Raw genomic sequence first — 18394 nt, 5'->3', positions numbered from 1 at the left:
CAACAGACGCGCGAATACAGCGCACCTGTACTACAAACCATCTGTAGGCCTTCTTTATTTGGATTTCGCATTATCGTTGCGGAGAAAAAACGAGTAGCCTTAGACAGAACATGCTTCTCTGAAATAATCGGATTCATAAAATACAAATGATATCGTTGGGCGCAGAATCTTAACAGGATAGCCGGTCTAGCAGGACTGGCGCGGGACAAAACACAATGCCAGGTTAAGTTCAGCATTGGAGATCACACAGAGACCTCTAGTGTTTGCCTCTGGAAATTCTCCAAACATATGTGTAAAGAAGGCCTCTCAAAAGTGAGAAGGCACACACAGGTTAGCCTATGTAGAAACAAAACAATGACAATGTGGAAGCGTAAATCTTGGGCTGATTTTAATTTGGTCTTCTTTTTCATTGATACGCTGATTTGCTACTCGATGTGTTAACGAAAATCCGCTGAGCGTCCACTGATTTGTGACCAGAACCAGGGGTGCGTGTGCATGGCGCAGTCAACTCTGATTATGTTGGTCCAGACCCTCAGGTTCTGTGATCCCGGAAAACAGGGGACTAAGGATAAGAGATGACCATGCTTCACAGGGCATCTCTGTCTTCCGCTGTTGGTGTGTAACGTCTTCTTTCATCATTAGAGACCGTCGCAAAGTCTCTTCTTTCCGCGAAAGGTATTTCAGAGGCCGAACTGTGACCCAACGCATTTTCGGAGCAGTGCACATCAACAGTGCCGCGAGAGCAGTCCGTCTACTCTTACCACAATAGCACAAATGTGTGTCAGTCACAAACGCAAGTCCGGACACAACAGCTCCTGCACTTAGGAACAGCACAACTCACTTTGTAACACTGCATAAATAAGTAACTTGCAGATGCAAATTTAATTACATCCGCTCTTTGGGTAATAATATCTTGTGCTATGAGGAGCAGATGAAAACAAAAACGTCATTATAAATTCTGGTTTATTTAGACCCATCCAACCAAGGCGATATCACTTTTTCTTAAGCCACGAAATGCCCCCAAACTCAAAAGGAACGCCATTTGGCAACTAATTTTTTTCTCCCACACAGAAATCCCTCACGTTTGATCACTCCCTTTAATTGTCAGCAGAGAGCTGCTTATTTTATTGGGAAGAAGCCAGAATCCACCTAGAAACACAGATCTCAAACGCGAGCTGATCGCAGCATGTTAATAAAGAGGGTGGTGGGGGTAACTACACCTTTTAATCAAAGCTGTTTTCTCCAGGGTGCAATTTTCACCTTTTTTGTTCTGAGCCAGTGTGCAGAAGACACCTTTGTAGCCACAAATAGCACTTGGCAATAACCTGGATTAAGAACCCGGTCTCATTTTTCTTTCTCCCCCTGGAAACGGAACGGTTATCTTTGCTGTAATAAAGTGATGGAAGATAAAATAAATAAGGCACCAAGAAGTACATTTCACACATAATCAAGGTGAAGACGTGGGACCAGATGTAATGGCAACACATTATTTTCGGCGCTGTTAATGAATATGCGACGCGTTCATTACAAAGCAATTAACAAATTATGAAATGAAGGACAGGTATTGCAGTAAATTCGTGCTGTTAATAATGCACAGAGGGACCGGGCGCAATTCAGGTGTGCTTAAAACAGGCTTGGCACCAAAGCCGCCCCATATCCGTCCCGAGATTTCAACTGCAAGGTTGTGGAGCCTGGGACTTATCGGACATCGCCACAAGCATGGACCTGCAAAAACTGTTCCACCGCGTGCGAAAATGTGACCAATTAGCTTAGAGCGCTTTAATGTTGTCTTGTTTACCTGCTTATCACTCGTCATTTCCGCTCACGGGTTAAAAAAAAGACATACAAATGTTTTCTTAGCTGTTCATGAAATTGTAGATGATCTTTAAAAATGTCAACCCAAAAGGTACATATATTTATTATTCAAATAAAGTTCAGTTAAAAAGTTAATGTTGGTTGAAAAGTTCATGTTGCTGAAAATGAAATTGGGCGTAAATGTTTGAATGTCTGCACATTCCAAGCATATGCCAAACCACACTGTTTGCAGTGGCTGCTTGGTCTGTGTCTAGTGCTTTCAACTACGCCATTTTCCTGGATCTTACTTCTCGTGCAATGACACCGTGCCAACTTTTTGCTGAGGTGTGATAATTTCATGATCAAAATTGGAAATAGTCAAACATTATGCAAAAATGTACAATGGCTAATTCCATTTGAGAAAAAAAAAATCCCCCAGAGTTTCCCTCCTTACAAATTAGAGAGCTCAAATTGTGTTTTGAATTCACAGATTATTAGTGTTGAAATGCACTTAAGCGGGTCAATGTAACCACGGATGGCTGTAGCTGTGTTGATGGGACAAATCAATAAGACGTCCCGCTGTGTTTGCCCTCCACACCCCTTCCTCTTCGGACAGAAAGGTGCTTGCAGGTGGCTGTGAAATGCCATGGGAACTGAGCGACATCACGGCAGGAGGGATGACCTGCAGTTAACGTGGGGCTTGGGCAGGTATTGTCCCTGCATGTCAAACATCCACTGAAACAGTGATCCTCTTACATCCGCTCAGCAACTCTGGTCACGCAGAGCAAGCTGTCCCACTTTCACCCCCCCCCCCCCCTCAGACATGGGAGTGTAGGGGTTTGGAGGTGTGACAGGAGTCTTCCATGGGGCTAATGTTGCTAATCAATCCATCAATCAGTGTTTTCTTCATGGGCTTGTTTTCCTCAGCAAAACACCATCTCAAATCACCTTCCATGTTTTCAGTAGACATAGTGAAAGTGTAGACGTTGTGGTTAACTTACCTGGGTCACAGAGTGGTAGTTGGACTGGAGGGCTTGACTAGACGTTAAGTGAAACATTTGACATTTGGTAAAGTTTTGATTTTTATTTCAGTTTCACAAATAGACAGACACAAATAATGTAGTGCGTTTACAGAGCAGATAATTCAATGGCATAATTTCAATGAGAAAATAACAGAAGAAGAAGAAGAATCTACAAACACAACCTGTTTAGACTTGTGGATGGACCACTATCAATTATGAGTCTGTACATCTTCATTAGTTGGCAACTTTATAACCTGGGGGATACATATAATGCATGGGTAATAATATCCAATATTTTATTAATATTACTTTTTCAATATTGGTGGAAGAACTACATTTATGGCCAGCAGATACACTTGAAATTATTATTTTCTCTTCACCTCAAATCCCAGTGTGGTTTGCCCTGGGAAGAAATCACAGAAAATGAAATTAATGCGATGCTATTTTATTTATCCAACATACTGCTTTACATCCCCACCAATCCAGTTCTACATTTTATGAGGTAAAACAAAATTGACAGAAAATGTTCATATGACCAAACATAAGGAGGAGGATATTAACACAGAAGAGGTGGCAGTACACTTATGAGATTGATATTCACTGCAGTATTTTAACATTGCATATGTTAGGCTGTCACATCATACCCTGGAATACTTGTTGGTTGGTTGTCAGCACTTTTGCAGATAATTCTGTGCAATTCTGAAATGTTTAGATTTATTTTAGCTGTAATGCCATTTAAAGGATACTTCTCTTTCTGTTCTATTAGAATATTATTTCAGTTGTGGTGTGATGTTTCAGATTGGCCTAATCTTTGTGTGCACTGAAGGATATTGTACATTTACATAAGTTAGTGACTACCTGCTGGCTTTGTAATGGCTGGCATATGGGCAATAGGGTGTTCTTGGCATAAAGCAAGAAATTACACTTCAGGTAACTCTAAAACAGCTTCTTCAGCAACACTATGCCTCTGGTTGTTGCATAAGCAAACATTACCCAATTAGTCCTAAAAATATTTAATCATATTTTCAGTTGGAACAATTTCCTATGGTATATCAACCTGAGACTGCTGCACTCAAGGAAATAAGTATAACAATTATATTTATGTTTCAAATTTTGAACAAATGCTAAAAATTAATATGTCTATAATAATAGCCTCTGGAAACATGACTTCACAGAACAAGCTGATTTGGAGTTACTGGATTTGGATTTTCTTGCTTAAGACCACAAACCCCCTTTTGCCCCTATACCAGCCATTGTAATTCCAGCAGGCCATCATAAACTGCTGCAAATATATTAAATATAATAGGGCATACAAAAATGTCCGGACAAATCAAAAGGATTCACAATAATAATAATAATAATAATAATAATAATAATAATAATAATAATAATAATAATAATAATAATAATAATAATAATTATTATTATTATTATTATTATTTTTATTATTATTGTTATTATTAAAAACAGAAATTGATCCTTTTAATCTTCACAGTCTCTGTTCTTGCAGCTTGGTCCACTGCTGCACTCCAGTGGTCTTATTGCAGAACTACATTATGTAGTTGGCATTTACATGGACAGCATTGTGGCACTAAATCCTGAGCGCTTGTAGAATTAAATCTTTCAAACAATGTTTTAGTATTGCATATATAATGAAGTCAAGAAATTATTTGGAAAGTGACACAATGTCTGCTGTTTTGGTTCTGTGCTCTAGCACAATGAATATGAGACAAAAAAGCTGACAAAATGTAGAGTTGAGTTGAGCTGCATATGGAGTCAACATAAGAAAATGACACTAAAGAAGTGTCAGTGCCAGTAACACAAGCCATCATGATGCTGACACATCATAAAACATTGATATCCAATAAATCTGATGCAAATTTGACATAGCCAAAACATTGGATGTGTCAAAATAAACTTACATTATTAAGAAGCAAGCATGCACCAGTGAGCTCAGCGATAGCAAACAAAAGTGGCAGACCATAGAAAACCACTGTAGTCCATGATTTAAGAATAATTTCAATTGTGAAGAAAAACCCATTTACAACTTTTGAACAGATCAAGAATAGAATACAGTCAAGTCCATAAATATTTGGGCATTGACAAAGTTATTGTTATTTTAGCTGTCAACCAGAGGATATAGTTAATAAATATGAGCTCAACGTGCAGCCTTTCATCTTTAATTTGAGGGCATTTACATTGGGTGAACGGTGTAGGCCCTTTTTATACATAGTCCCCCCAATTTTAGGGGCTCAAAAGTAATTGGAAAAATTAACATAGTCATAGATTAAATTGTCTTTTTTTTTATACTTGGTTGCATATCCTTTGCATGCCATGACTTCCTGATGTCTGACCATCAACATCTGTCTGGATATCTTATTTTTAGGTTTTCCTACAAGCGATACTAAAACCCTTTGCATTTGAATGGATCTCTATGGGAATTGGGGGGTGGGGGACTCGATTCAGCTGTAAATTATGCTGATACAGTATAGAACACATTTGTTGGCTGAATGGCTTTATGTCATCAAGGGCCCGAGGTATAATAATGATGTTGATAGGTCATGGACATCAGGAACTAGTCTATTCTTTATGGTCACCTTTGACACGTCTACGCCTACATCCGAGAGACTGTTCTTGATCTGTCGAAGAGTTGCAGGTCTTCACCATTGAAAGGATTATTCTTTCTTCCACTACACTGGTCTTCTGTGCTCTGCCATGTCGTTTGCCATTGCAGAGCTCCCCAGGGTGTTCATGCTACTAATGCTACTAAAGCACACCTAACATTTGGTCCCCCAAAATGGAGTGACTATGTATAAGGAATAAAGAGGGATGTAATTCCTACATGGCTCACATGATATGGATGCAAATACCATCAAATTAAAGGTGTCTGCATTTTAAACTCATATTCATGGTTTCATTTCAAATCCAATGTGCTGGAGCACAGAGCCAAAATAACAGAAATTGTACCACTGTCCAAATACGTATGGACTGCACTGTATATCACAGAACAAATATTTCCTGTTTGGTTTGCCATGACATGTGTTTAAAAGCTGTTATGCACCCTGTGATTCTATGTGATTCTCCCCCACTCATCTGAGAAACATGGTGGTTGTGGTGTTATATTTTGGCCCCTGGTGCTGGCTCACTTGTTCATTGATGATGTCACTGCTGCCGGCAGTAGCATGAATGCCTAAGTATACAGGATCCAAGCAAATGCATCAAAACTGATTGGACAAAGCTTCATCATTTGGACAATGATCCAAAACAATAAAGGAGTTTTTCTGGAATGTTCAAGACTGGCCAAGTCAATCACCTGACCTCAAACCTGACCCAAAAACAAGCAGGAGCTGAAGAGGGCTGCAGTACTTTGCAATCAATGACAGCTTCGATATGATGACTTTATTTCAGTTTGTCCACTAAAATTGGGGGGACTAGGTATAAAAAGGGCTGGAATTCATACATAGTTCACCTAATATGGATGTAAAAATCCCTCACATTAAAGCTGAAAGTCTGCACTATAACCCAATATTGTTATTGTTTTATTATAGAGGGAAAACAACAAAATAACAAAATATATGTCATTGTCCAAATGCCTATGGACGGAGCTGTACATGTATGCATACAGTACACCCACACATTTACTCCCAATTGAATGGTGCAAGATGCTTGAACACATCAATAGTGTTCTAAAATTAGCAAGGCATGTTGCCTGAAATCATTTTGGAAATCTCAAAACTAAAAGAATACTATTTATTTTGACTTGATTTGGAGAGCAGAAGACTGAACCAACATAATGTACAGAAAACATTGGGGGCTCATTTCACGAAAACAGTATGCAAGCATTTCGTTCTCAATTTGCAAATAACGTATTGTAAAAAAAATGTATTGTTCACAATTCGTAATACATTTTCTACCACTTCAGTTACAACAAACGTGCTCTTCAAAAGATCAGTTTGTGGAAGGAAATTGCATTTTCTTTCACAAAAACAAGGTCATCCCATCATTTAGAGAAACAAGCCCTATATTCACATTTTACATGTTCAGCAATAACATTTCACTTAAAGTGAAAACACCACAAGTCACACATTTGCTTCACAACACACGCATATGCATGCATGCAAAAAAAATTATAATGCATGCACATGCACAACACAAAATTCAAATCCTTGGATTAAAACAAATGGATAAAACACTGATTCAAAAGTGCCTCTGTGCTGAATATGCACTTAAAAGTGCGTTTTGTTTCTAGTTTCAATGCAAAGACAGAAACAAAGATACAAATCAAAATTTAAAACATAAAAATGGAGTTGTGTCAGCAGGTCAAAAAGTTCTTTGTCAACATACTGTAGCACCTTAAGTGGGAAGTCCTGCAAATTCCATGTCCTGACCTGAAGCAGTCCTAAAAGAGTGTCCATGTGCCCATCACTGAGAGAAGATACTTGCATTGAAGAGAAAAGGTAAGTGTCCATAAAACCCAATTCATGGGTACATATTTACTCATGTAAGTATTTAGTGAGGATGAATGAATCTCTTGAAAATGAAAACTACTCTATTTAAGGACAAATGGCACACTCAATAATAATGCGCTTATACAGCATATCTTTGGCTCATAGACAGGACCGCTACAGATGCTCTCATCTCCATTACCACTGTAATAGAGGAAATGTAGAAATGTGTGACAGTATTCTGACAGTGCAGAAGGCATGCACAACAAACACTCATTTGATAAACAACGCATAGAAATCTTCCAAACCGTGTTCGGTTTGCGAACGGCTGTAGCTCCAACCATCAGGTTCCTGTGACAGACACAGGCGCAGAAATGAGGAATGGTCCATTAATCAAGTACAGACTTCGGTCATGTTCAGGGGTCTCTTGACTGTGATGACTGTGCAAGCTGCAGTCAGAATTATTTGTGCCCAGTGAACATTTCACAGAGGCAGAATGGACTTGGTATGGCCTGGTCTGCACTGGCTACCATCCTCAAGGTCGGCGGGTTCCAGGTTCCAGGTTCGGCCGGCGGTGGGTTGCTCCGCTAATGGCCAAGTTTGAAGGATCAGCTGGGGGTCAGCTGTGATTTGATGGATGACGGGTGGATGCTGAGCCCTGACTCCTGTTGCAGAAGTTTGTAGAGGAGCTCCTCCTTTTCCTGGCTCAGTTTTTGAATCAACAGAGCTTCTTTCCTCAGGGTCTCCTTTAGGTTGTCATGCTCCTTGGACAGATGTCTGTAGAGTAAGAGAAATTAGGATTTAGAAGAGCTCAAACAGCAGACACACCTTTCCCTTCAGCAGAAATGCTACCGTTTATGCTTTTGTTTCATTTAACAAACAAGAATCCGGAGGTTAGACGCCCCTGAGCCACAGGCGATGAGCCAACCGACAATTCCTAGGCCGTCACTTTGATGGTTCAATGACGACAGTGCTGGAGTATCTTTCATATAATCTTTCCGCGATTTTGTTCTTGTTGAACAAACATAACCCAGCTTCTAGTTGTGTACAGTGAAACCTCTCAGGTAGAACCTTGTTGACACAAGGAATAGTTTCTCATTGATAAATACTGGAAGAACAATGGCATGGGAATATTACAACCATTGTGGTAAAAGTGTGAAAGAGGAACAAACAAGCTCATACTGAATCACGGTCTGATAGCTACTGGCGCGGGCCTCCAGGTCTTCATTCTGCTGGAGGACATGTTTGACTTGGTCCTCCAGGGTGGTATTCTTCTCCACCTGAATCATAAAAAAAAAAATGCATTGTCACAAATCATTCTCTTGATGACCAAGAGCTTTGAATTGATACAGCAAACTTAATTCAACAATATTCTGTGAGAACAATTAACCACCGATAACTTGGAATGAGGTACGGTATCATATCTTAGACAGAAGGCACAGTAAAATAATAGTGGGAGAACAGCCAATGCTGAGAGACGCTCAGGGATAGTGAAGAGCCCAGTCTGGAAAAGACAGCCCAGACACCTACCAGCACCTCAGCCTGCTGCAGCTTCCTCCATTGATCCTGCAACCGTTGACTCTTCATCTCAATGACAAACAGCAGGCTCTCTAGCTCCTGTTCCCAGAATGCCCCAGGGCTTCCTTGTGCCTGAGCAGACAAAGGGACAGGTTTGGAGAGTGTCAGGACGAAGGCCTGTTACCACACGCTGCAGGTGATTTGCGACACCCCTATGCCCATCCCCATAATTACCCATTATTATCCCTACACGCTGAACCAAAATAACCCCTTGATCCTAAAGACAACAAGCCTCATGAACACACAAACGCCTGTACAACATCGCCATAGCAACATCACATCTTTACTCAAAGTTTGAGACAATAATATCAGCTGAGCCATCCCAGTCTCAGACCAATTAGCAGGTTCGACAAGCAAGATGAATTTTTTATCTGCTATGCAAATAAACAAGGCGGCGTTAATAATGTAATGTGCTAACAGGGAGAGTCTGTTTCTGTTGAGTTGTAGCCGAAGGCTCATCCAGCGGTGACACACCTGAATGTTCCGCTGTAAGTCCCTCTTCAGGCCCGACTCCTCCACACTCTGCTTCAGCTCGTTAAACAGCTTCAGGTCTGCAGTCAGCTCGTCTACCTTTGCCTGTAGATAAACAAAACTTAAGGGACAGCACGAACAGAAACACTCAGAAAGTCTACACAGAGAGTAACCCCTTGTTTTTATAGATGCTTGACTTTAATTTCGCACCATATGTTCAAAAGGAATATTTAAATCACACAGGAATCAGTCTTGCAAAAGCCGGTTTGTTTTCAAAACTGAGATCTATAATTAATAGTTGTGGGGCATTGAGTTAGGGTTTTGAGTAAAGCATTACATAATTGCAAACTTTCAGCTGCAATTAACATGAGCTTGGGGCGAAATACTTTAGATGCTACATTCAATGTGAGCCTAAATAGCTTTAACCCCTTAAGTATCACCCCTTTTCTTAACACAAGCTTGAAAATGACATACCCAAAATCAAATGGTTACTACTGAACCCTTTTGACTACAGGCATAATCCTGGTCTCTTCTGAAAGGTAATCCTTTGGGTTCAAGAGTCAGAATTACTCAAAATATTAATAAAACAAAGTTACAGAAGATCAAACACGGTGGAAAAAATTTTCAGTTTTTCAGAGGATGAAGATGATTGTGGCTGTGGATGGTACACTTAGAAACGCAAAAAGTGGACACTGGACAAATCCCCTTTCAATTTTGATAAGCAAAAATGAGCATTCTGTATTGTTTTTTTCTAAGCTATGTCTAAGCTAGGCAGTTTTTCAAAAGGGAGACTCCAAAAGAACACATGGAAACTAAATTATATTATGGGTGACACGTGCATATTGAAAATGCTATGGTTTCGTTACGCAGGTGAATAAATGCTGTGTTGTTTTATGCAACCCAAACAAACTATACTGATGGAAACGTAATGTCATTAGCTAAAATGTTTCTCAGGTTATGGCAGTGTTTCTTCAATGTCATAACCCTAGCAGGCTGTAGGGTGAGCAGAACTTATACTGTAGTTTTTTATCACGGATGGTGGGTACACTTAGCAACTGCACTACGGTTACTAGTCAGATAAACTTGTACGTGAGCTCACCATGTTCCAGAGAGCCTATACAAAATGGAGATAACAACATTCCTATGTCCTTATTTAGAAGTATGCAACAGCGAAAAGGACAACAATGATAATTCCTCCAGAGAAATTCTAAGTAAACAATGGACATTCTGTTGACATTTCTCTGAGTTAGCACATCTTTAGAATGAGAAGCTATTTAGCATTTTGTTTGCTGGACCATTGCTGTGAAAAGGACACTGACATTAACTTATTTCCTGTAGTATATGAATTTCCAAAATGCAGAGAAGGCGAGCCCCCCCCCCCCCCCCCCCCCCAAAAAAAAACTTGTATTGCCACCCACATAATAAGGAACTGTTGTCGCTAAAGCAATGGCATCTTAAAATAGGTTACACAAATAGAACCGTGCGTTTTAACCAGGCCTGGGCCGGTTAGACTCAAAGGGTGCAGACAATGTGACAATGTGTTCCTCTATAAAAACCAAACTTGTTGGATATACAGCATGTCCCAGTTTGACAAAGAGAAGCATTGTACCTGCAAAGAGGCCTGACCTGCCTCAAAATCCTCCCTCAGAGATTTCTTCTCTTGGTCATGTGCTTTCTTCAACTCTAGGGCAAAATTATATATGTATATAAAAAAACAACTGACTCATACACTGTACGCCTCTTATAAAGGGCAGCTTTTAGTGTTGTAATTAAATCCTTACAGCACAACGGGGTTTAAAAATCACACACAGAAGGTAGTTCTTACCTTCAGTTCTTATCTGGTGCTCCTCAGTATGGGTCATCAGTTTCTTCTCATGAACCAGATTCAAATCTGCAGTTGTGTCAGCTTTTACCTAAGGACACAAACCAGCTTTTCTGCACATAACTATTGCAGACAATGTTTAATTAATATGCACTCTACAAGGCATTGACATCTCCAGTGGTTTACCATTTCTAAAGGACTGCTTTGGTAATAAGTTCACACAAATTAATGCCGGGGCTTTCTTTGTGTGACACAAGAATGGCATGCCTTTCCACAAGACAGGTCTGGCTTTGTTAGCTGGATTGTGGAGGAGATGTGCATATCAGGGCAGTTTAACCATCAACACCAACACACAAAACAGACGCTGTTCGCCGAATGGAGTCACTGGGAAAGTGTGATCTGTGCATAGCTATGAAGAGCTGTGCATTTATAGCTTGACAATACGCGTCGCCAGCATTTGGTGCTAGTTCCTTAATGCCATTGAGCTTGATGACCACGGAAAAACAGATCTCAGTCAATGTGAATAACCGGAACATTCCGATGTCGAAAGGGGCGGAGACATGCGTGTTGTGGTGGGGCCATGGAGTGTACCTTCTCTGTGATGTCCTGCAACAGCCTGCTCAGTTCGTGGCTGTGGGCTTGCAGGAGGTTCTCCCACTCCTTGGTGCCAGCAGCTTTGAGTGCCTCCTGGAGGGTCCTCAGCTGCTTCTCATACTGCTCATGCAGCTTCTCCAGGCTGGGGCCCAACTCCTCGAGAGGCACCTTGGCTGTAGGCGACAGACGTACTGTACAAAAGTATGTAAACCAGGGGCAACACAAGCTGCACCCCGTATGGCAGCTGAGGCTCTTTAACAACCATATTCATATAATGATTGTTTGGGTTAGCCTAATCCAGTCTTGTCATTTGTGTCGGCACATTAGATAAGAGCGCTGAAAGATTGGATTACAGTACTCCAGGAATAAACTTGAGTTCCCCTGGTGTTAAATTGGATTTCCTGCTGAAAACCCTTTACGAGTATTGACCTACACACAGTTTTTCATATGGCAGCCAGCACACATTGTTGCTTTAATAACCAAAACCCTAAATAATATACGGTATAGTTACAGCTTGTAATTCCTATAATTACTAAAGCATCTGACTTGCTCCAATAATAATAGGAAGCTGTTTATGATTTGATGCGTTTAAATATAATACTTCATTAAGGTATACTTTAATCTTTGAAAAGGAATGTGATCAGTCAGAAGGTGAAAAAATAGTAAAGAATTTGCAGTAGTGTACATATTGCCATTCAAGGAATTTGACAATGTTTAGTTAACCCAATTCCAAGGGTCATACTGTAAAATAACACATAATACCTTTCAAAAGCAGTGCTGTTGTTACAGTACATAACCCCACAATTACACTGCAAGATACAATCAACATAAAATACTAAATCTGTGCAACCAAGCCTTTGGCTGTTGTACTTGCAAAAACATGTTAGAATGTACAAAATACAAGCTATTGTGTAATGTGATGTAATACACTTCCTTGTGGTATTGTTCAAACTTGCACCTGTGAGTGTAACTTAACGTCATGAACACACTGACAAATATTTGCAGATGAACAGAAAACCACTCACTGCTTCCATCCTGAAGGCTGTTAATCTCCTTGAAGTCCTTCTTTCTTTTTTTGCCTTCATTTTTTGTCTGCATGAAATCAAAAACAGCATGATACAATATTCAAGACATTGGTCATTCATCAGCATTCCATGCTATGCTCATGAATAAACACGCATTAAGAAAACGATAACTGAAAGGGGATGATGATAAAAGATATCTGTCAAAGGCCACTGGTTGCGGTTGGAGAACTGGTGCTTTGTTAAGTACACAACAGTTATAGTGGTTTGACTTTTACAACAAACCTCCTAAGGGAAAAATCACTTTGTAATGATGTGTGAAAATGATGTTTGTATAATGACCCTTTGTAATGGCTCCATAACACATGGAGGACCTGCCAGTGGGCTCCACGTTTCTGCATTCCCTAAAATACAACAGAAAGCCACAACCAAAGAGTCCTTTGTACAAAGTCTTCCTAATTGCTTGAAGCATGATCAATTACAAGTCAAACAAATGAGGGGCACTTAATTGGTCAGTCCCCTCTGGACCAATGCCATGCAAAAACAACAAAACTGCTAACACAACAGAATTTTTCCCTGTGGACTGTGGATGACTTCAAATTCAGATTCAGAAAACGTTATCTATTTATGCCCGAGGGGCGGTTATAAAGGAAGCATAGTCAACCACAACATCAACAGTCAAACCGGACAACAGACATCTGTGCAAAAACGCCAATTCACTAAGGTGCTGGTCACATCAGATGACTGCGACACTCACACAGCAAACCTTCCCCAGAGAAACCTCATCCACCATCAACAACCCCTTTGTTACACTGCAGGCTGCAGATACAATAGCTTACTGTCGTCACTACATTTTACAATTTATTGCAATGAACTTTATAATTAGAAGGTAAATCGGGTCACTGTTTAAGAGCCATTGCATTAACATTTCAGCATTCAACCTTGGGCAATCCTTATTTGAGAAACAGCTTATGTTTTTGATTAGAGCAGTTGGAGCTCCAGGGTGCCCATGGGAAAATCATGGGATGGCCTTTAGCAGTTTGCCACAGCAGACTGATTATGTTCAAATTCCCACAACAGGAGGCTCAGTTCAGCAGGGCTCTTCCAGACTGGGACAGGCTAAATCAGGAGCCTTTCAGATAGTTTTATCAGGTGCTCAGCCTGTGCTCTGGTTGGTGTGTGTTCTGGAATTTACCCTTCAGAACCACTGAGATTGAAGATACAGGGGCACACGGGTTCAGGAAAGTTAAGACATGCCAGTGGAAAGGAGTTGTTCACTGAATCAATGGGTGATACTCCCCCACAAACTGGACTTATGACACCCATTATTAGGATCTTCTCCTTCAGTAAAATAACGTCAAAGATGGACTCTACTCTTCTTCCACTGTGTTATCCCAAATAATTTGGGGGTTTCTTGTAATGGGTCTTCAACAAATACATACCGAAATCAGAAATCAGCCGACGGAACTCACAAAATTAAACAATTACAGAAATGAATGCCTACAGAACCCACAATTGCAGGTATAAATGCAAAAACTTAAGGCAATCTTCTTTCTAAAACAGGTTAACCATTTCCCCCATTCCCCCCATAGTTTGTTGGAATGTGAACTCCATACAAGGAAGTAGAGACTTTCATCTGCTCACCATCAAATAGCTATCAAAATATTGCATACATCAATACACAACGAAAGGAAAAAAAAGATAGAACCTTGGATCTGGTTTATGTCTTAGGTTTATTTACAAGGGCAGAAGTGAACTATTGACCTCACTAGGTTTAGCTGGATAAACACAACGCAGACTGCTTGAAACAGCACTTAATCTATAGTATGAAGCCGAGTCATTTTTGGATTTGTACTTTACCAGGCATTCATTAAAACTGCTTCATCTGCAGGCTTTGTTTCACTGCCATTAACATGCAACTGAAGCATGTTCTGGATAAATAGTTTATTGTATAACACGCATACTCTGTTGTAGCTTAAAATAAATCAGATGACTTTGACATATAAAACTCTAACAGAATTAATTCACTATTTGTCGCATTGGCCATAATTAATTTGTGACAGACCACTATAAATATTTGAAAATGAACCCTAGAGTGTCCTTAGTCAGGTGGTCCAAGTATGCAATATGTCAAGTTAGTGACCCTTGTATGCCTAAGGGACCCTATAGCCTCAGGAGGTATTTCCTCTGGCACTAATTCAGATAATGTAGCTCAAATGGTCAGAGTTTCATCTGGTTTTCATGCACTAAAGATAAACTCTCCCCAAATGAAGACCAGTTCCCATATGCTTGCAAAAGAAGTATGAATACTTATTATGATGACTTAAAAACAGGAGGTTTTCTTTCACATCAGGCAGTAATTGCATTACTTGGAGAAGCAACAAAAAATAATATTACCCATCTACTAAGGTCTGTCGAAGGGGGAGAGTAATAAAAACAGCACCACAATCTTTTTCCAAGTAGATTTCATTTTCATCAGTTTTCAAGCTAGCTTTTAGCCCATTCTGATTAGCACACATGCAGGACAAAGTCACAAGTAGGCTACTTTGCTCGCATGTAGGTGTGAAAAGAGGGGCATCTGAACCCTGAATGCCATTGGAATGGGTCAAGTCTAGACCATCCTGCTGGAAAGAATGAAAAATTGGGCTTAAAAAACATGAATCCATGGACACATCCTGCCTTCTGTCAACAGTTCAGGCTGCTGGAAGTGTAATAGCCATCTTCTGATAGCTACTTTCAGCAGGATAACCACCAGGTCACAAAGCACACGTCATCTCAAGCTGGTTCCACAAACACGACAATGAATTTAATGTGCTACAACGGCCCCACAGTCACCAGTCTCAAACCAATAGAGCACCTTTTGGATAAGGGTAAGGAACAAGTGTGATCAGGCAATCACGTCAACATGGACCAAAATCTCTAAGGACTGTTTCCAGCACCTTGTCGAATCCATGCCGCAAATAATTCACACTCTTCTGGGGTGCACAGGGAGGTCCGGGAAAGTACTAGAAATGTTTACTTAATAAAGTATTCACTGAATGTATATCCTCTGATGTGGCCAGCAAGAACAGGGTTTAAATTGTAGGTACATCCAAAAAACTTTCCTAGGGGATATTTATTTAACAGAACAATGTGAATCGCCGTTAACACTTCTGCAATTGCCTCACGTCTATCAAGGCAACAGATGGCAAGGTGATCAATGGTTGTTACAACTCTAGAGCACTTGGTTGGTCTCTATTTTGCTGTCTCCATCTAGCATGTGGGAAGTCTATCAATGTAGTCTTGAGCCACCTTTCACTGAGACAGAGTGGCAAAGCAGGCCTAGAACTTACAGTACATCAACTAGAAAAAAAAATGTTTTGGTCCCAACAGCACCTATTACAGCAAGTCATCTGATAAAACAATCAAAGTCTAATCAAAGACTATGCAATCCGTAATAGCTTCTAATGTGCTAGCTGCTACAAAGCATAACTATGGATGGCCCTGATAATTCCCAGAACAATAAAGGCAACTACATGTAGATATGCAAACGGATATTGGCCAATATTCTCCCACTATAACAAGATGTAGAGTATACTGTATCCTCTGAACCACTTCTTTCAAAATAAAAACTCCAAATCCGTAAATTCATATAAACTAATATAACATTAGCCTATTAGAGGAACAATTCCTTTAATTCATTCCACAAATCTGAACCACAAGCGTTGTTGCCTAGGAGGGGCTTTATTCTGCAGACATGTTAAAACCTCAACCTCGAGAACAGGTGAGCCCATTTTCATGCTCAATTGTAAGCTAAATGATTTAACACTGCTACAAGGCAGAGCCGCAATACTGATAAAAATGAAAAGCGTGAATAAATATGCTATTTGAAGAGCAATTTAAAGTAACGTTGGACATCTGAACAAAACAAAAAACAACAAATGAGAAACACACGTAGATATATGCTTTCTATCTTCTATACATTCCGCAGGCTACATGTGTTGATTGATGGTATTCTTACATAATTCTTCCAAAAACACAAGCTAATTAACGGCTACATAGGCTGTTTATCTGAATATAAGTAGTAGTAGTAGTAGTAAATAGGCCTACCAATCGTAGCCTACGCAAACAGAATAAAAAATAGTTTCGCAGATATGCCAACTAAACAACTTTAAATCACAAAAAACGCGGAAGAGAACAACATGCCCCAAATGTATCTCAGTCCGTTACAAGAACTGTCAATGCGGAAATGTCACCAAGACTGCAACCGCTTTAAAAAAAGATACCAGAAACTAGACTATCTGTTGTTTATACAAGCAATAATCCCTTGATTCGGATACCCCCTTCACCAAAAAGCCTATCGGAAAAAAACAATGCAACTAACGCGCAATACACAAGAAACGCGGCTGGTATGACTTACTTCACTTACATCTGGTGCCAATAAAAATAAAAATAAATAAAATAAAACTTGAAAACTTGCAGACTACAAAGCATGCACGTCGTAGGGTATACAACCCTAAAATTAACCGCCATTTATTTGAATACAAAAATAAAGTGAAATAAACCTTCTAAAGATTATTTTAAATAGTCTGCACCACGGCGGTTTGTTTCAAGATAGTGTTGGTGTTAACTGAATACGCAGCCAAGTTCATCACAAACAATTAATTAATTGTGTTTTCAAATTTAATGTGAAAATATGGTACCTGTAGACTAACAAACAAGACAAAATCAAAAAGGCCTCTTGTGTTTGCATAATTATAGCTACCTTCTTCCTGACGCCACGACACGCTGAACTAGAGCAGCAACCCATGTCTGTCAGTTTCACCGGCCGAACCGTAACCCCAACAAAACCCCTCAACTTAATAAAAAGTGTTTCGTGTTTCACAAAAGCCAACAACGCGCATTTACCGTAATGCAACGAGAATTCGCGCAAAAATAAACTCGGAAGGATTTTTTATCACTGTAAACAATTCGTTACTGTCCTAGTAGCAGTAATACCGGCAGTGAACAGCTCTGAAATGTTGAAATTGCAGATTGCAAAAATGTAGCCCTACAGCCAGTGATTCATTATGGCAGTTTAATCCCTAACTGTAAATGGTATCATAAGAAAAACATGGAAAGCTTCCTCTTGTCCCACCTGCGTGCTCTCATGTCATAATGAAGGAACAGTTTTTAGCTATTGTCAACTTCGTAAAGGCCTTGCACCACATGTATGGGACATATTCACAAACTGTACTGCAAAATGTAGTGGCTTATGTACACACAATGAGGTCTGTCAGTACAATTTCTGTTCTTTGGCTCCAGCGCATTTGATTTGAAATGACACGATATGAAGTGCACAGACTTAACACCCTTCATTTACATCCATATCAGGCGATCCGTATAGGAATTACATCAGCTGTTATTCATAGTCCCCCATTTTCGGGGATCAGAAGTAATTTGACTGTTGGGTTTTTATGTGTTTTTCCTTAGTGCAAGTATACGAAAGCTTTATTCTAGGCTTTTGATTACCATTGGAGTCTGTTATTGGCGTTTATTGTCTTGAGTTCCATGTCAAGGACACCATTATAAGGAGACATAGGCCAAAGAGTAGGCTTACCAAACAGTTTGGAATGTCATTATGAAGAAAGAGGGATATTGTATATTTGGCATCATTGACCATCCTGT

The 18394-nt window shown here is 39.9% G+C and overlaps 1 protein-coding gene across 1 annotated transcript; it reads right to left on the bottom strand.

Annotated features, from left to right (window-relative positions):
- Window positions 1–6552: 6552 nt before the first annotated feature.
- Window positions 6553–17616, bottom strand: ccdc69 (coiled-coil domain containing 69). Its single transcript, XM_061233358.1, has 9 exons — window positions 17493–17616; window positions 12752–12818; window positions 11724–11899; window positions 11136–11223; window positions 10920–10993; window positions 9314–9415; window positions 8792–8911; window positions 8444–8541; window positions 6553–8038 (listed from the first exon to the last, which is right to left on the bottom strand). Exons 1-9 carry the CDS (start codon window positions 17535–17537, stop codon window positions 7870–7872), a joined length of 939 nt encoding a protein of 312 aa, XP_061089342.1. The 5' UTR covers window positions 17538–17616; the 3' UTR covers window positions 6553–7869.
- Window positions 17617–18394: the final 778 nt, after the last annotated feature.

Source organism: Conger conger, chromosome 3 (genome assembly GCF_963514075.1).
Source record: "Conger conger chromosome 3, fConCon1.1, whole genome shotgun sequence".
In the NCBI taxonomy this organism is placed as follows: domain Eukaryota; kingdom Metazoa; phylum Chordata; class Actinopteri; order Anguilliformes; family Congridae; genus Conger; species Conger conger.
This window is presented reverse-complemented; position numbering and strand designations above follow the sequence as displayed.